The 19717-nt window shown below is 39.1% G+C and overlaps 2 protein-coding genes across 2 annotated transcripts in view; one reads left to right on the top strand and one right to left on the bottom strand.

Moving 5' to 3' along the window:
• The window catches only part of ESF1 (ESF1 nucleolar pre-rRNA processing protein homolog), a 32260-nt gene extending 25803 nt beyond the window's left edge, over positions 1-6457 (bottom strand). Inside the window, exons 1-5 of the mRNA XM_054383532.1 lie at positions 5755-6457; positions 4651-5000; positions 3747-3860; positions 3034-3134; positions 1400-1552 (exon numbers count right to left, since the gene is read on the bottom strand). Of these exons, the coding sequence (XP_054239507.1) occupies positions 1400-1552; positions 3034-3134; positions 3747-3860; positions 4651-5000; positions 5755-6457 (1421 nt within the window). The remainder of the gene's footprint in view (positions 1-1399; positions 1553-3033; positions 3135-3746; positions 3861-4650; positions 5001-5754) is intronic.
• Positions 6458-8324: 1867 nt separating this feature from the next.
• On the top strand, positions 8325-15847 carry NDUFAF5 (NADH:ubiquinone oxidoreductase complex assembly factor 5). The gene is made up of 11 exons (XM_054383746.1): positions 8325-8600; positions 8732-8772; positions 9707-9770; positions 10432-10479; positions 10579-10682; positions 11132-11171; positions 13140-13337; positions 13846-13906; positions 15154-15237; positions 15472-15554; positions 15684-15847. Exons 1-11 carry the CDS (start codon positions 8325-8327, stop codon positions 15768-15770), a joined length of 1086 nt encoding a protein of 361 aa, XP_054239721.1. The 3' UTR covers positions 15771-15847.
• Positions 15848-19717: the final 3870 nt, after the last annotated feature.

Here is a 19717-nt window from a genome sequence, read left to right as displayed (position 1 = left end):
TGCAGAGCTGTTCCACAGGTTTTCAATGCGTAACATCATTGTGTTGGGGAAGTAAACTCAACTTTCAGTGTACTGTTAGCAGGGTCAGAAGATTTCTTGGGTGTTTTTTTCAGGGGGGGGGGGTGGGGGTTGGGTTTGGTTGTGGGTTTTTTTTTTTATTTGTTTGTTGGGGATTTTCTAATTTGTTTGTTTTGTTGGCTTTGGGGTTTTTGGTTTTGTTTAAAAATCACGTTTTCCAAAAGCTTAATACTAAAAATGCAGAAGAAAAAAAAAAGTCAGTAAAACAGAATTTGGAAACCAGTAAAAAAAAAAATCCCAAACCATTCAGAACATCCTGATATGTCTTTAACATTACAAGTCAAAAGAAAAAAAAAAAAAGAGGTTATAAAGATTGAAGTCATGTGTAACAATGCAATTTAGATAAAAACTCAACCCTTTGTACAATACAGGAAAAATCAGTTGGGCTTCTTCTTTTTAAATCATTGCAAATGTAATCTGATGATGATATTCAACATCAATATTTAACAAAATATAAGATTAGGAAAAACATTGGAGAATTTTAAGCAGCTGTCTGTTGTAAAACATTACCTTCCTATGTTTAAAAGCATGAAAAGTTACAAGTTCATAGGGGAGAGATTATCTTCTCCAAAATGGTTCAAAGTAAATAAATGAAGTTTCTCTAGACAATGATTCAAAGAAAAAAAAATTATCTTATGCTGACTTCTAAGAGTGCCTGCAACACAGGCCCCAGCAGACAAAGCCAGCCTCTATCAAAACTTATTATGATTTAATAATTTATCTTCTGCTCAGTATAGGGGGCTTTTTTGTAACAAAAGGAAATAATAACAATAAAGCATAATTATAATTCAAAATTCTTTCTTTCCCAAATGTGACTTTTGAAATATTAGAGGTTCCAGCTCATTCATAAGTGCTGGCATAGTAATCTATTGCAGCTTCATGACAACAGAACAATATTCTTGCCCTGCAGTAAGGAATCCTTGAAAGAACCATTCTGGACCCTTGGGGAAAGAAAATAAAAAGAACCCACAACCCAAGATGAAACTAAAAAGCAGCAGTATGTGGTTTTGTTTCCTAAATCCTACCAATTTACTTAATTGTGCCAAAAGTTTGAAGATGTAACTAGAACAATTCACCCAATTTCACTGAGAATAATCTCTCTATGCAGAGACCCTCTCAAGCTTTCTATATTACAGTAAAAATGCTCAATAAAAAAGAATCAAACAGAAAGCTAGCAACTCACTGGATGCCTACTATTATTTACATGTCTCATTTTGGTTCAAGAATAAAGACAATACACTTTACTCTAGTTTATTTTAAATTGCCTTTACTTCTCCCTCCCTAACCCAACACATCAAAACATCACTACCACCGGAGTTACCTTAGGTCAATAAAAGAACAGCTACTTTCAAATTCCAGTCCATCACATTCCTCATAAATTTTATTGGCTGTTTCAGGAGAATCACATTCCACAACCGCATAGTAGTATTTCAGTCGCTTAAATTGATACTCCCGCAGTTTTTCCCTATAAAGCCTGCAAAAGTGAAAACATCACCATCAAGTGAGCTGGCTCTAACAACTTTGCTAAATACTTCAGCTCATTAAAAATCAGCACCATTTAAACACCCTCCTGATTTTCTAATAAGATTAGATGCTAAACATTATCTATTCAGTTTTACCCAGGTAAAAAGTTCTTAATTCACACAGTTTTACTAGGTGTAGACTTTCTGTATCTAATGTGCTTTCCACAGGCATTGTAAGGTTAAGAGTGTCTGTATAGGGCATAGAGTACTATCTCCCTATGCCTCTCTGTAGGCCATAGAAAGCAGCACTTAGTAGTTCCTATCAAGGTCTTAACAAATATCCTGGTTTAACAAGATTGCTGAAAAGGATGTTCATATGTAAGTAAGGACACATGTTGAAAACATATGAGAGACCAGGAGACTATACAGACAGGATTGCAGATGTTCACACCAGAAAGAGGCAGTGTAGCAGCGATAAGTAAGCAAGTGGTGAGGAAAGAATCAGGATACCAACTCGAGTACCACAGGAAGTGGTGGTGTCATATACAGAGACAGCAGAGGAAATATAAAAGCAGAAAACAGATTGAGAAGTGGATACGTTGGTGGAAGGACTCAGGAGAGACATTGCAAGGCTGAGGTCCTGTCCTTTGACTGTGAAGGGTACATGCACAGGTATCTCCGAGGTATCTCTGGGATGTCTGAATTTCTAGATTTGTATTCCAGATGCTCTGGAGAGCACTAAGCACTAAATCTAATGCTACAGGATGCACCCTGATGCACAGAGTGAAGCTCACTTCAGAATGCACTCTAAGTTCATCATACACTTCTCTGATGCACTAGAGACTTTCTTCAAAGGGATCTGCACTTTTAGAAGCATCCAGATTTTCCAAATACAGGGCAGTCCAGCAGGATGTATTATATAAAAGTAGCCCCAGCCAGGCTGCCAAACATCTGGAAATTCTGGAAAAATATAAAAGCAAAACCTCTCAAGCTCCATACAGACAAGACTTTCAAGCAGAACAAAGGGAACGAAAATAAAAAGGACATGTCTCAAGAAGGCTGGACAGTGGTAGGCCTGATGAGCTCAGTCTAGTAAGCCAGAGCTGCTGGTGGCATTCAGATCTCAATCTGGGAATTGTTGGCCTAAGTAAAGGCCCCTGTTGATTATGCAGGTAAAATTTGGTCAGTAAGCAACAAAGGAAGTCTACTGCACAAATGGCATTTCATAGATGAGAAATGCAATGTTAAGCTCTTCACAGATTTGTTCCGTTTGTTATTCCAATGAGGTACATAACAAAATTTTGAACTCAACTATTGACAAGCAAATTTTCTCAAGTTCTATTCTAATGCATTTATTCAACGCATTGACAACAAACCAGGGCCAGCTGTGAAATATCCCACAGGACAAATCAACATATGAAACAGAAGCTGATGGGGATTTTCACTGAGAAAGAGATATTTTATGTCTCTCATTTGAAGATAAAGCTAATACCCGTCATTCTCTGTGGTATTCTCGGGAATATCAAATAGTTCCACAGGTCCTTTTTGTTCTTCTTCTTTCAGTCTCTCTTTTCCAAACTCCGAAGGATAAATCTACAAATACAACAATACAAAAGTAAATCTTTAATTGTAGTGTACACTGGCTTCGTTCATTTCACCGTGGCCCTTTTCAGAAAGGGGTATTTGACCAATGCTTCTCAGAAACCTGGAGGCAGACACTAAAAATAGAAAAATATAATTGATCAGAGCTCAACCAATTTATTATTATTAACTCAAACATGGTGAAATAGAAGTGTTGTGCCATGGTAAAAGGGGTTGAACAGCATCAGAAAATGCCAGATTTAAGATTGGGTTATCTATCACAGAGATCAATAAAAATTAAACTAGCCAAGAAAATGTAGTCTCCTTCTACTAGACTTAGAGAATTTAACTATTAATCTTAGAAAAACAGCACTTAGAGATGGAGTCATAAATAGCAAAGGTTAACAGCTTTGGGCTCTAACTCTATCAAAACAATGCTCACCACTGAAAAGCAGCAAGTTTGTTTGTAACACAGCAGGCGAAATTGCAACAACTTTCTCAGTTACCATGTCAATATCTCTTTCAGTTCTACACAGAACTGTCTTAGTTCTTACTGGGAGAGGCAGAGTTGTTTGAGTTTTTTTACAGTAAAAGCCAGTATTCCTTTTAGAAGTCAGGTCTTACCTTCACAGAAAATACCGTTCCTCCTTTGGGTGTGAAAGAACTAAACAGAGCCAGCAAATCCTTAGCCTTCAGCCTATCCCAATCCATATTACAAACTGCCAATCTACTTGTAACCTAAACAGAGAGGGAAAAAAAAAAAAAAAGACATAAAGTTCATAGGTTTAATTCCTGATTTCTAGGGGGAAGACCAAGCTCTCCTTGGTAAAAATGGAAGTCTGCAAAAAAGTCTGCTGAAAAAAATAAAAGCAGCATTTCCCTCAAGAGTTTGCATCATGCAAGCAAGCACAGGTCAGAAACATCAATCACTAGAGCAGATAAAAAGGACATGAATAGTGCAGCACCACAAAATGGACTGCACCAATCACAGATTTAGAACTGTAGTGACTATATCAGCACTTAGGATTTTGTTATTGTCCTATCACTGGTAACAATAGCAACTAGTACCAGTACTGTAACATGAGAACACTGATTTCTTATACACTACTTGTGCTCAGTTGTAAAGTCTTACCTCATTTTCGTATTTTCTTAAAGGACAAGAATTAAATTTAAAATGTTAAAAAAACCCCAAAACTATGAAAAAAGCCCCCAAAACATCAGTGAACAAAACCACTACTACTTCAGTTCTGGAATTTCTGAAAAGCCCAATACTGTCTGCTCTTTCACTTCCAGGTATCTTATCTACCTATAGGTGAGCCTCTGCTTGGAGGCAAGGTAAGACACCAGTAGGAATTCCAAGCCCCTGATTCTCAGTCAGTTTCATTGTCACTTGCTTCCTGTAACTAAAAGGCTGAAAAATCTTTATGAAAAATACTTCGTTTCATTGATGAATGTCTATAATGAACTCTTAACAGTGTACATGTCTGAATTTCTCATGTAGAAACTTTTACATGCAAAGTGTTGTTACCTCATCTCCATGAGGGGCATCTTTATCTAGCTCACGCCATGAGTGCTCTATCTCTGGTTCCTTTGGAAACAGGTCATTCAAATCTTCATCATCATCTGAGCTTGTTTCAATGTTCCCTATGCCTCTAGCTAAATCAAGCTCATGGTCACTTTCCTCGTCATCTTCTGAATCACTACCTTCTTCTTTGTCTGTTTCTCCATCATCTTCTGACTCCTCTTCCTCACCAGTTTCCCCATCGTCTTCTGGCTCCTCTTCTTCAGATTCTGCATATTCAGAAGCATCACTTGCAGAAATGTCTTCCTCAGATTGGCTTTTACTAATGTCACTTTGATCACATGTGTCTGTGCATACTGAAAGATAAACATTAAGTATTTATTTTTATGTTGTAATTATGATTGATTTTTTACAAAGAGGAAAAAAAAAATCATTTTTTCCTCATATGGAAACAGAACCCCAGAGATGTATAACAACGTGGAAACAAGTTTCATCATGGAAGTGCAAACAATATAAATCGTGAGTATTGCCTTTTCAGATTGACTAACCGACTTGAATCACTCTTCAGGTCCACAATTCCATTATCAAACTCTAGTAAGATATTATTCTGGTTTTCTATTTCTATGCCTAGAATGAAAAGGCAGAAATTAGGTTACAATAATGGAGGCTGTATCGTGAACAAGCACTATAAAGAAAGATTTTTCTTCAAGTTGACTGCTCTCTTTAATGCCCTTTAACATTAATGGCTTGATGCTGTCATCCTTACACTTTCAGTCAAGCACTGATATGCTGAAGTCTTCATGGTATCAGACCTTGTATTTGCTATTCAGTTTGATTACTACAATAGTGTACATGCTACCCTACATTTTGCTTTTCTAACTAACCATCAATTTCCACTCAAACAATTAAAAGGATATAGATGTTCAGAATCACACTGAAGAATCAGCACTGCTTCTATCAAGAGCTGACCAACTCCAGTTCTTCAGTAACACTGAATCTGAGTCAGTCCATGATTTTATGACTGATCTTGTGAAAGACATTCTCTGGATAAAACAAAAGCAAAAACATGCAATTAAGTATAGCCAAAATCTGCTTGTTAGTTGAACTAACCTGATTCGTTTATGCTTCCTCCTAGGAACCGGTCCTTCCTGAGAACTTTAACTGATTTCCTACCACTTGTTTGTGAAGACTTTTGCTTGTTTTGCATTGAAATTGATTTTCCTCCTGATGCATCTCCTTCCTTGTTTTCCCTCTTGTGTAACCCCCCTTTATTTCTCTGAGAACCATCAATTTCTGTTGCAATTTTCTCAGAGTCCTCTTTCAAGTTGAACTGAGATTTAATTTTTCGTCCTTTAAGATCACCTAATTCTGTAACCACTTCACATGTTTGGTCCACCCCTTGTTTCTTTATTTTTCTCTTCTCCTTAGAGAGACCATCAGCACATATTTTTGCAGAATCAGCTTCTCCTTTAGGTTTAGCTTTTTTATTCTTTCTTTTCTTTTCAGTATGTTCTTTACTGTCATATTCTGAAAGATCAGAGTCAGATTCTGACAGGGCATAGAATTTCCTGAGGTTTTCTGTAGTAGTATAGTTAACAGGGCGACCTCTTTTGTCCACTGTGTATTTCATCTTGAACTTCTTGTCATGAAACATAGCTCGGAATCGTTTGTCAATTTTGACTTTGCGTTCTTTCTCGGGCATCTCCCAAAACATGGGATCCCTAGCAATGCGGCTAAACCGCCCGTCGCTCAGAATCTCCTGTTGAGATGACATCCTGTCGAGGTGTTGAGATGCTGCTGAAGACTTGGACATCTGCAACATGGGAAAAAACCCCAAACATTTCTGATTAAAAATCATAGAATCATAGAATCAACCAGGTTGGAAGAGGTCTCCAAGATCATCCAGTCCAACCTATCACCCAGCCCTATCCAATCAATTAGACCATGGCACTAAGTGCCTCATCCAGTCTTCTCTTGAACATCTCCAGAGATGGCGACTCCACCACCTCTATGGGCAGCCCACTCCAATGGCCAGTCACTCCCTCTGTGAAGAAATTCCTCTTAATATCCAGCGTATACCTCCCCTGGCACAACTCAAGACTGTGTCCCCTCATTCTGCTGCTGGTTGCCTGGGAGAAGAGACCAACCCCTACCTGGCTACAACCTCCTTCAGGTATTGTAGACAGCAATGAGGTCACCCCTGAGCCTCCTCTTCTTCAGGCTAAACAACCCCAGTCTCTCTCATAGGGTTTGTGTTCCAGGCCCCTCACTAGCTTCGTCGCCCTTCTCTGGACACATTCCAGCACCTCAACATCTCTCTTGAATTGAAGGGCCCAGAACTGGACACAGTACTCAAGGTGCGAAAAAACCTGATTAACACAGATTTAGATAAGTAAAACACCACTTCTGATTAATAAAGCAAATTAACATAGATTTAGATAGGTAAGTGTAGAAAAAAAGTAATGAATTAAGCAAGAGTAGATTTCTAATCTATACCTAAAACCTCTTTCCACAGGCACAAACAGCAATTTAAATGAGTTACAAATAATCCCACAACTTGGCCACAAATCTCAGGTTCCTCAGATAATGGATATGCAACTAAAAAGATCCTACCAACTGCAAATACAGCCTCAAGTGATTCCCTACCAAACCCAAACAGGCTCTCAAGCAGCTTCAATGTAAGATAGACCTCAGCCTTCTACTTCCCATAGAATTAGAGTATTTAGTCTTTTAAAGCGCCAGTTTGGAACAACAAAGACAGTACAAGATAAACACTGGGATGCCAAAGTGGGTCCAGAGAACGGCAACAAAGATGGGGAAGGTCTGGTGAACAACGCTTACAAGAAGCAGCTGAGGGACCTGGAGTTATTTAGTTTGGAGAAGGCCAAGGGAAAACATTATCGATCTCTACAACTTTCTGAAAAGAGACTGTAGTGAGGTGGGTGCTTGTCTCTTCTCCCAGGTAACTAGCAACATGGTGAGAGGAAATCTCACCACGGGATATTAAGATTAGATATCAGGGAAATTTTCTTTACTGAACAGGTGCTCAGGCATTGGAACAGCCGGCCCAGGGAAGTGGTAAAGTCACTATCCCTGGAGATGTTTGAAAAACGTGGATATGGCACTTCGGAATAAAGTTTAGTGAGTCATGGTGTTGGGTTGACAGTTGGCCTTCATGCTCTTAAAAGATCTTTTCCAAGCTTAATGGTTCTGTGATTCTAAGTCAGCAAGAGCGCGAGAACTGTGGCGAGCTCCGGACAGGGCCACCAGCAGCTTCGGCACAGGAAGAAGCTCAGCGCAGCCTGGCAACGCCAAAGCCTCCGCAGACGCTCCAGCCACAGCTTCCCGTTTCTTCGCCAAGGCCAGCACCGGACGAGGCCCTACAGAATCCCCCCCCCAACCAGAAGTCCCGCTCGCACTGCCCGGCTGTCCCAGGCTCACTCACCGTTAAGAGTCACCGCTGATTCCTCACCTCCCACCGCAATCCTTCACGCTGAGGCCCAAAGCTACAAGCCACCACGCGCCGAAGCAACCACTTCCGCCGGCACTACGGTAGCCGCGGCAGGACAAGCCGCTCGCAACCAATTACACGGCACAGCCGGCGGAAGGATGGCCAAGTGGTGCTGTGACGCTCTGCTATTGGCTTTTCTCGCACATGCGCCGTATGTGTGCCTAAGGCCATGGCCACTGCGGCGGTTGGCGGTGTTGCGGCCGTGGTGACGGTGCGAGCTATGAGAGGGCTCTGCCGCCCGGTCCTGCGGGCTGGATGGGGCGGCGGCTGGCGGCGGTTCCGGGCTTTGTCAGGGGGATCGGCGGCCGCTGCCGCTTCTCCTCCCGCCGGCGCGTCGTCGGGCTCGGGTGCGCTGAGCCCCTTCGACCGTCGGCTGAAGCGGAAGCAGAAGAACTGGGCGGCGCTGCAGGCGGAGCCCGCCAAATGCGACTACCTGCGTGAGGAGGTGCGAACGGCGGCGGCCGGCGGCTCAGCGCGGCCCCCTCGGCAAGGTGGGGGAGGCGTCAGTGAAGCGCGGAGTCGGGAGGGGGAAAGGGGCGATGTCCCGCGGCGCTGACCGGCTGGCTTTCCCTTCAGGTCGGCGGCAGGATAGCGGACAGGGTGTTTGACATCACCAGGTAAGCTTCGCGACACCGCTTCGTGTCCCACACACTGCCCTGCGTTGCAGAGCCACGGTCAGAGGATGTGGCCCTCGAGGAGAAACGCTAGCTTATCAATCACAGATTCATAGAATTATTTCGGTTGGAAAAGCCCATAAACATTATCGAGTAAAACTGTTATCTAATTACTAAGTCTGCCGTTAAACCGTGTCCCTCAGCACCACATCGTTGCATCTTTTAAACATCTCTAGGGATTTGGATTCAGCCACCTCCCTGGGGAGCTTGTTCCAGAGTTTGAAAACCCTTTCAGTAAAGAAGCTTCTAATGTCAAATTTAAACCTCCCCTAGCACAATTTGAGGCTATTTTCTCTCCTCCTATTGCTAGTTACTAGGGAGAAGAGACCATCTCCCACGTCATTACAGCCTCCTTTCAGGTAGTTGTAGAAAGCAATGTCTACCCTCAGCCTCCTCTTTTCCAGACTAAACACTCAAGGTCCCTCAGCTGCTCCTCACAAGACTTGTTCTGTAGACCCTTTACCAGCTTCCTTGCACTTCTCCAGACACACTCCAGCACCTCAGTGTTCTGAACCCAGTACTCAAGGAGTGGCCTCGCCAGTGCTTGAGTATAGAGGAACAATCACTGCCCTGGTACTGCTGGTCACACTATTCCTGATAGAGGCCACGATGCTGTTGGCCAGCTGGGCACACTACTGGCTCATATTCAGCCAACTGTTGATCCACAGCCGAAGGTCTTTCTCTGATGGGCAGCTTTCCAGACACTCTTCCCCAAGTGTTTCCCAGCACTTCCTCATAGGTGTAACCACAGAAGGATGCCTAGTGGCTTTAGTTCAAAAAGACATACAGAAGTTGTCAGATAAAACTTAAAACTGTTTTAAGTTTTAGACCATATTCAATCTTGATTATGTTCTGTGTTGTTAAATTTGTCCCTTAGAACATTTCCTCTTGCTTTGGATGTTGGCTCTGGAAGAGGTTACATAGCTCGGCATTTAACCAAGGTACTGGCTTTTCATACTTGAAGTGTTCAAAATAAGTATGTATTTATCCCTCTGTTGTCAAGTAGGGCTGTATTGTAACTTAAAACAGTCAACTGAATCTTTGAGGTAACTCTTTTTTTCCCCTCTCACATCTGGATGTATATTCCTAAGGTGTATGTTGTGCAGGCTGTTACTGTATGTTTTTCATGGGACAGATAGTTGTGCAAGGGAGACTCTTTGTTGTGTGACAGTTGACTCTTAGTATTGAGTGGGGAGATGTGTGTTTTTGATCAATCTGTTGGCCACATGTAATTGTTAAACAGATGTATCATTTTGGAGACTTTCTTAGCTGTAAAGAGTTTACCCTTCATGAACTGCACCATAAGTAAAGATACTTCATTGGCTCTTGATCCATAGTTTATATTTGACTGAACTTATACCCAAAAATGCAGAACATGTTTTCTGTCACTAATTTTACCTCATCTGTTCTTCCTGGGAGCAATTTCTAAGTTCTCTGTTAAGAGGGGAAAATGCTTTCTGCTTCGAATGTTGTTTGTTTGTTCAAGTGTTAAATTGATTCTTTCCTTCTTGATATAAGCATGATTAATTGTTCCAAGAAATAACTAATGTCAATGTTTAAAATAACTTACATAGTTGATTGCTTTCTAAAATTTTATTTCAGGAAACAGTTGAAAAACTTATTCAAGTTGATCTTTCTGAAAATGCTTTAGTAAGTAGCTTTCTGAATGCTAATGTGCTCCAATTCCATACTACAGAAAAGCAAAAGAGCTGAGTTTCTGATGTTATTTTTCTTCTAACCCAACAATAGAAAAATGCCATAGAATCTGAAATCCCTACAATCAATGTTGTAGCTGATGAAGAATTCCTTCCTTTCAAAGAAGATACATTTGACCTTGTTGTTAGCAGCTTAAGGTATGCATTAATAGTATATTTACATTTTAGTTTTTGATGAAACATGCTAAATAATGTTCTTCTCAGAACAACTTTAGGGAAAAAAATACAAATGTTATTTGTCTATTAAACAGCAATAAGCAACGTACTTGCATAGTTATATATATGTGCATTAAGAAAAAATGCTCTCCTGATGGTTCTTACTGTTTTGTTTTCCTTCAAAATGTGTAGCTTCTCTCTTTTCTACATTCTGACAAACTAGTCTCAGCTTAAAAAAAAAAAAACACTGTTTGTATGAACTTCTGGTTTATCAGTATTGCTTTTAGGGATGCATTGTAGGACTTTTGCAGCTTGAGAAACTAGATTTTTGCTTTGGTTTCTGTAACCTACTTTAATAGCATAGAAGTTATTTGCATTCCCTAAACTTTATTTAATATGCAGTTGTGAAATGTATGCTTCTGTTATTTCAGTTTACATTGGGTGAATGACCTTCCTAAAGCTTTTAGAGAGGTAAGAAACTTTCTTAATACTAAAAGTCAGCACTTCCAGGTTTTCCTCAAATAAGAGGAACAAAAGTATTTTTGGCAGTTTGAGGAGCATCAGTTGATATTTCTACTATGTTACTGTCTCAGATCGGTTTGGAATAAATAACTGTGAAACACCACCTTTGCGTAATGTTACAGTCCCAACTTTAAACACTGTAACCATCGAATCATAGAATCAGTCAGGGTTGGAAGGGACCACAAGGATCATCTAATGCCAACCCCCCTGCCATGGGCAGGGACACTTCACACTAGATCAGGCTGGCCAGAGCCTCATCCAGCCTGGCCTTAAACATCTCCAGGGTTGGGGCCTCAACCACCTCCCTGGACAACCCATTCCAGGCTCTCACCACCCTCATGGGGAAGAGCTTCTTCCTCACGTCCAGTCTGAATCTCCCCACTTCCAGCTTTATTCCATTCCCCCCAGTCCTATCGCTACCTGAGGCAATGCTATTGATACATGTTAGCTCTTACTCCTCCTGGTAGTGCAAGACTTCTCTAAATCTAACTTCTTCAGACTTGGTTTATGGAACTTGTGTAATCTTTGTCTCAGCTGTTCAATTTCAAATATGACTTTAATCGGTTAATCCCTTTTTGACTTTCAAATTAGTCAATCACTTGTTGTGGACAGAACACTGAGACTGTTACTGAAAAAAGTCAAAAATCAGTTTCTTTTTTTTTTTCTCCCCATCTCTTTCCTACTGGTGAAGACTTTTCAAATCAGCTAACTTTGAAGCAAGAGCAAGGACTATTTTAACAAATTTACTCTTTTTTTTCCATTTATTTCAAATTGCTCAGTCATTACACTGCTACTCTATCGTCTGTTGATATGAACAGGACTACTTTACTGTTGTAGAAATACTAAAAACAGAAATTTGAATGCTTTCAGTACCTGAAAACAAACAAGTAAAATATTGGGGGAAAAATACATTATTTTCTTTGGAATTAAAGTGTTCTGTGGAGTCTTAAATATTTTTATCCCCCTAGTAAAAATAATTGACATGTCACACAGAGGGGAGGGCACTGGGGTGCTTGCCAACTTTTATTTTGAGTGCTCAATTCCTACTTTGAGAACACTGGTTTTAGCTAATGGAAACTGCCTTCAACCACTTAAATTTCAATTAAAGGTTTCTTTACTAGCATAAAAAAGGTAGCTTGATTAATACTTCAAAAGATCTTTTAAAAGACTTGTTTCAAATCAGTAAGGTAAAATGTTTGAAGCTTTTGCTGTCTTGTTAGCCTGAGTATGTAATAGAGCTCTTCTGGATACCTAAGCCAGGGATCATTACCAATTCTTTAGGAAGATGGCAAGCATGAATTAATTTGCCTTCTCAGTAGGAAGGGTGCTCTGCCTTACCAAGAAAGCAGCTTGTCAGCCTTGATGTTTTAGTCATGTTATTGCTGTTCTGGCTAATTAAAAATAAGTAGGGCTAGACATAATAATTGCATTACTCCGTGAGTTCAGAAACACAAAAGATCACTATTGGAAACTAAGATCACCGTTTCTCTTAAATCAAGCCATTAAAAGAGGTTTTTGCTGCCCTCTTCTGAGAAAGTATATCTGAACAGAAGCTATCTTAATCTACCTTATTTTCAGAAGTAAATTAATTGAGGATATTGTTTTAGGAATATCCCACTGGAAATAGTTTTACCCTAGATTCGCACAATGCATTTTGTGTTTCCTGACTGTAAGTGTAATTTCTGGGGATTCACTCTTAGGAACAAATAATTTCTTTTCAGACAGGTTGTTTATCTTGCAGTGTTAGCAACAACTTTGGCACAGCTTGCCTTGGGGCATACGCAGTCAATATTAAAAATCTGTTACAACTATTATAATGATTGCTTTAAGTTCATTAAAAAAACATCATTCTCAAAAACTTCGTAGTTGCATAAGCTTAATAACAGAAGTCATTAATTTTTTTCCCCTGTGTTATAGATTCACCAAGTTCTTAAGCCAGATGGAGTATTCATTGGTGCAATGTTTGGGGGAGACACTCTGTATGAGCTTCGCTGCTCTTTACAGCTAGCAGAGCTGGAGAGAGAAGGGGGATTTTCTCCTCACGTATCACCCTTCACTGCTGTCTCTGATTTGGGACATCTACTGTCAAGAGCTGGCTTTAACACCCTGACTGTGGTAATTATAAATAACAGAGCTATCAGAGCAGTCCAGAAAATCAGAGCTATTGGTATATTAAAAAATATTGTTTACTAAGGTATTAGTGATGTACTGCTTCCTTCTGCATGCCATGCACCTTACTGGATAAATTTCTGAAGAGCCTGGACTGCCTCTGTTCTCAGCTTCATGGTGATTCATGAAAGCAACTGAAGTGTATCTTTGGCTGCTGGCCTAGGAGGGTTTGGATGGTCTTGGAGAAATGTCAGCAAACATTAGACCTGCTTGACAAAACTTTATACATTCTTGCTGCTGCTTCTAAAACCAAGAATAACATGTATTTCAATTAAAACTTCATTACATTTGGGCTACTAAACAAAACTTTATAGAAATGTTAAGACAGTATGTTCTGAGAAATACACAGCTTGAACAGAAGTGGCTGATGAATAGTCTGGTAACACTGAAGGCTGGTGGAATGCTACTGTTTTAGCTTGCTATGTTCTTAAACTAAGCTTCTCCATTATTTCAGGATACTGATGAAATTCAGGTCAACTACCCAGGGTTGTTTCAGGTTATGGAAGACTTGCAAGGCAAGTATATACTTTGTGGAAAGATAAATGTTTTCTCTGTCAGTGGTGCAGATAAGAGGTTCGCTGTGTGAAATCATAGAATGATTTGGGTTGGGAGGAACCTTTGAAGGTCATCCAGTCCAACCCCCCAGCACTGAGCAGGGACATCTTCAACTAGGTCAGTTTTCTTAGAGCCCTGTAGAGCTTGACTTTGTATATTTCCAGAGATGGGGTATCTACCACATCTCTTGGCAGTCTGTGCCAGTGGTTCACCACCCTTATTGTTAAAAAAAAAAAAAAAGTCTTCGTTAAATTAAATAATAAATAAAGCTTAATGTAACAGTGGAAGCATTGCTTTTTTTTCCTGATCTCTGGTGATTCAGGATAATATACATGTCAGCAGTTTTGTATTGGGAAGTAGAAATCAAAGATGGGTGTGCTATGAATTTTCTCTTTCCCTTGTACTGCTGTTCTTTGTCATCCTGTTCAGTGTAAGCTGCTGAAGAGCCCTGAAAGGCAGACAGAAGCATATATGCCACATACTGACTTCTCCTGTGAGCCTCCCTAATTATCAGAACATTCAGGAAACTGCTCTGGAATGAAAATAGATTGTTCCTCAAATTGTAGTCTGCTGAGGAACACCAAAAAAAAAAAAAAAAAAAACAAACAACAAAAAAACCCCACAATTGAGATGCTTCACAATTGAGTTAGTTTTCTTTGTCCTGGATTGTAAAGTGCTCATTCATGAATTTGTGGTCATGTGTTGCTTACAGTAAGAATTCAGGGCATTTTCTTACTCTGGATCACTTGCTATTGCTTAGGTAATGCCTTAGTGAAAATAAAACTTCCGTTCCCTGTAGAAACATGCAGATGTAGTAAGTGATTAAAGAGATTAGAATTGTATTTCTTACTAAAAATCTTTTGATGCTTATCTGCTTAAAAAAGTGGTGTGTCTGCAGTAGCACTTGTGCTTAAACTAAATGATACTAGAAAACCTAAATGGATGAAGGCTCAGACTGAAGAATTAATAATTTGAAATCATTGCTAGCAATACAAAGTGTAAGTCACAAGGCACTGGCATTAACAGGCTTTGCATTCTTATAGGCAAGAAACTTACCAAATTATTTGAGGTAAGTTGTTCTCTGACAGTGGATTTGGAAGACTCTATGCTTTATTCTGGCTTAGTGAAAATCTGTTATTAGTGCATGACACTGAACTCATGGCATATGCTGTATCTTCTTTTTCTTAAAGCTAAAACATATTTTTAGGTATGGGGGAGAGTAATTGCTCTTGGAATAGAAAACCTCTGCTACACCGGGAGACAATGTTGGCAGCTGCTGCAATATACCAAGGTAAGTGTTTGAGAAATAATGAGTTAATCTGAAATGACATTGGAATACAATAAAACACTGTTATTGTACAGATATTTTTAACCTTAATTATAATGATGGGATTTGAACTATGTTGATACACCAGTCTGTCCCAAATCTTTCACCGAGAGTATGAATATATCATACTTCTCTTTTCTTACAACTCATTTTCTGTGTACCTTTTTTCTTTTTCCACTTCTATTCCTGTCCTAACAGAAATGTATGGAAATAGTGATGGCTCAGTACCTGCCACGTTTCAGATCTACTACATGATTGGCTGGAAATTCCATGAATCACAGGTAACATGAAGCCAAACTACTTTCTGTTTGAAAGTACTTCTGTAAAAATCTTTTGAAGCATCAATAACTTAAAAATATTTAAATGTTAAATTAGTCCTTTTCTTTTTTTCCTTCTCTTATTGTTCTTAGGCAAGACCAGCCCAGAGAGGTTCTGCAACAGTTTCATTTGGAGATCTGGCAAAAATAGATGGAATCCTTTCCAGAGGAAAAAAATAATTCTTCATCAGAAATAATAGCTGTCTTGAAACTTATATAAAACTTCTCGGTGAAGATGGTCTTCACTCATGCTTATTTTTGATGGCATTTTGAAATGATGATCATCTGTGCAAACCAGGGTGGTTTTTTGCTTTTTACTACCTAGGCTACATCATCAGCTGTGTAAAATGGCATTAGTTTTTTGTTTCTATAGAAATATTTGAGCAGTATTCCAAGTCAATACAACTTTTGATTAAATCACTATTTTCAAGTGTAATGTCTCTTGCAGAATTTTAGTGTCACACACTGCTCTGGGTATGATTTGCAGGTCTTGAGTGTATATGACCCTGCTGCTTTTTTTTTGTTATTCCTAAAGGATGCTAGATCATAATAAAGAAATAGTACTTGGTGGACAGTGTATTTTAAGACATCCTATAAGATACAATATCTGCAAATACACAGATGATGGGTTTTGTGGACTTTTTCAATCCACAAATTGAGAAGTATGTATGAAAAGTTACTCTCAGTTATTGTGTGAAATTTGAATGTTTGTGTATAAGGAAGAGGTTGAGGTCTTTGTTACGGAAATACCTCAGCTTACTGCCCTTCACTTAGTCCTCAAATTCAGTTTGTTTTCCTTCCACCCCCAAAGCCAGAAATGTTTCTGAACAGGACTAGCAGAGCTGAGCCATAAGCCAGGTTGGATGCATCATTGTAGCTTTAGCAGAATGCAGGTATTTCACTTATGATCAGAGAATCAGTAAGATTGAAAAGACCTCTAAGATTATTGGCTCCAACCATCTTGATTTACTGAAAGGAGCAGCAAACAGAAGAGTCACCTAGCAGCACTTAGATGGTCATACAGGTTTCAAATTAACTAATTAGAACTGGTATTTGTTGGAATTGGCATTGCTTTGGAATTCTATGGCTTCCTCTTTAACCTATCTCGTAGCACTTGAAATATTGAAGGTGGTCCTTTAACTATTAGTTAAAAATTACATTTACACTTCATTTGCTGTTTCTACTATCAAAAGCTGAAAAGAATGAAGCATACTTTTTTGCTTCCTTAGCTGTGATACTGAGCAATGACTGCCTATAAAACTGCCTTACCAGAAGCCCTTTAACCTGGGGAGTGTGGGGAAAAAACAACAACCACCAGAAAAAAAACAAAACGAAAAAACCTCTACCCAGAGATATCATTGGATTGTAGTAGTGATACAGAATTTTGGAAAGGAAAAGCATTAAGAAGTTATGGTCAGATACCCTTTCAATCAGTTTTGTTGTATCACTACAGGTGAAACGAAAGCTTCTGTAGGCTTATTTTAAGATTATCCAGCAGGTGGAGTTCGACTGAATGATGTGACAGACCAAATAGTCAAGGTAGGGAGAAGCCTTTGTACTGTGTTAGGTATTGAATTATGATTTTAATACAGATACTAAAGTTATTTCCTACTGCTTAACCAGTCCTCCAGTACTCAATTTTCAAAATAACAGAAGTGCTGTTTAAAGGCAAACTCTTCATGCAGTGTTCACCTTCTAGAAGGGCCTAAGGTAGAGGTTTGTTTTATCTCTGAGGCTCTACATTTAAGAGAAGGCATGAAATAGCCTGATAAGGATGGAATCTTCTCTCCTGCATTTTCTTAAGAGCCTAATCTGTAATTATTCAAAGGGACAAGATAGTTTTTCATTTTCCCTAGAAAAGAAGAGTAAGCCTCTTAGAAAAGGAGGAGAGGCTGTAAGTGGTCTGATAACCTTTATAAGCCTGTAATGTTAAAACTAAATTTAAAAGAAGAGCTTGTGTTTCTGAAAGCTTTGATTTTTGTCAGTGTATCAATGGACTTAGTATAAGACACTGCATCTCTACAGGTCCTCTCTGCCTTTAATAAAATTCACTTATTTCAAGGGGGAAGGTACTTCAATGAAGTTATGTGTCAAATGACTGCATAACTTTACACATTTTTGCTTTAGTAAGTTAATTTGCAGTCTCTTTAGCTGTTGGCTGTGACTCATCTGTTAAGGGAATGAGGAGGTGGAATGTGCTGGGTAAATGTTAATTGGAGGAGGGCTCCTACTGTGCTTGTTTCAAGCACTCATTTCTAAGCTGCAAAGAAAAGGATTTCCAGTTCTTTGATGCCATATTACACAGGTGGAATATATAAACACTAAAGTAGGTAAGACTTGGATTCTTAATGGGAGGAAGATACCTTCTGGACAGGGAGAAATACAAGAATAGTTTTCTTCCTACTGCTTCAAAGAAAAAATAATAGAGATCAGTTAACTTGGAAAAGAGCTGAGGAGAAATATGGCACTGACAGGTAAGGTGGTTGTTTCCCTGGCTGACCACATAACTGCCTCTTACGTGTGGTTTTAGCTGCTTGTTTTTTCTTTTCCTGTTGTATTTCTTCCTGAAATTCTAGGTTATTCTAATTTCCACTAGCCACTTTCTTTGTATGGCACTTGCATAAACAGCTTTGAAAACAGTTTACTATGAACAGATGTTTTTCTCACATAGGGCTCCTGTTGTATTTTGATTCTTTGTCAGATTTAAGTCTTTATGGCTTTCCGAAATTATAATGTAGAGGAATGTGATTGCCAGTTGCTAGTCTAGAAATTATTTACAACTCTTTAAGTGCATCTTAAAAATTGGCTTTTGCAGAGTACTTGTAAAAAGTAGTTGCTGAGGTGACATAATGTCTCTTATAAGCTTAGTTACTTTTTAAAATCCTGTTGCATAATACAGAATGCTTTAATCTTGATTACAGAAGAAAGGAAAAAAAGAGTTCTAGGAGGGATTTATTTTGACTAGTCAAAAGTTAGGAGCCCATAAATAACAAACACAGATTTTAGGAGAAGCACATTTAGACTTAATTAACACTGGTGTTTTTTGAGCTTCTAAAAGGTTCTGAGGATCTAGTGTATGTCTACTATGTACTAACTACAAATTGTTGTTGGTACTGGAATTGCTGTATTCTGTTTTCTCCCTGAATGGAGCCACTGATGGAAGTATGCAATGCCCCTTTTTTAGCTCCTCTCACGTCCACAAAATTTGTAGTGCTTTAGCTTCCAAGTGGCAGGTGCATCCATTCTTACCAACTGCTAATTTAAGTAAGTAGTCTTCCACTTCTTCTAAGTATTCTATTTTTTTGTGAAGATCTGTTTGTTTATTCAGTTCTAGAATTATTGACTGATGCAGAATGTACTGATACCTGATACAGAACTGATGACATTTCTAAATATCAGATTTGGTTTAACTTTTTAAATTAAACATGTAATTCCCACAAAGAGCCACTTTATATTTGATGAAAATATTCCCAGTCAGTATCTTCTTTCCTGATTCAACAGAATGGCCAGCCTGACAGGAGTACTATTGCTGTTCTATGGCAACATCTGTAGCAAGATACAGTTGGTGAACTAATGTTGAACTTCATAGGTAATCAGATTCAAAACATAAAGATAAGTCATAGGTTAGTATCCACATAACACACATTTGCTTAACATCCCATCCAGGCCTAATTTTTGGTCTCTGTGTTTCTTTACTGGAGTTCCAAAAGAGAGCAGAGATACAGCTACTATCAAGAGGTTTGTTAGTTACATATTAAAGCGATCCTTGGATTATTTTGCTTCCAGAAGTCATCTTAGAAGGCATTCTCAGGAGAAGCCGTGTTGCTGTCACAGCACTGTTCAGTCAACAGACTTGCAGCACTTGTTTGATGCATGGGTGACTGATCTTCCATTAGTACCTTTTGCAAAACAAACTAGAACATCTGTTTTATGTAGACATGAGTTTTCCAAATAGTAGCTTACAGACTGGGGGTTGATTGGGGATTTCTGTTGTTCTTGTCCTGGCTTGGTGAACGTTTATTTTGTGGAAAAAGGAATTTTGAAGAGTGACCGGGTGATTGCAGCTATATTTGGGAGATTTTGTTGCATGATGGCTGGTACTTTTTGGTAGCTGAGAGTTAATTATC

The sequence above is a fragment of the Indicator indicator genome, chromosome 9, assembly GCF_027791375.1.
Source record: "Indicator indicator isolate 239-I01 chromosome 9, UM_Iind_1.1, whole genome shotgun sequence".
Taxonomy (NCBI): domain Eukaryota; kingdom Metazoa; phylum Chordata; class Aves; order Piciformes; family Indicatoridae; genus Indicator; species Indicator indicator.
The sequence above is the reverse complement of the archived record's forward strand: the minus strand, read 5'-3'. Positions and strand labels throughout refer to the sequence as shown.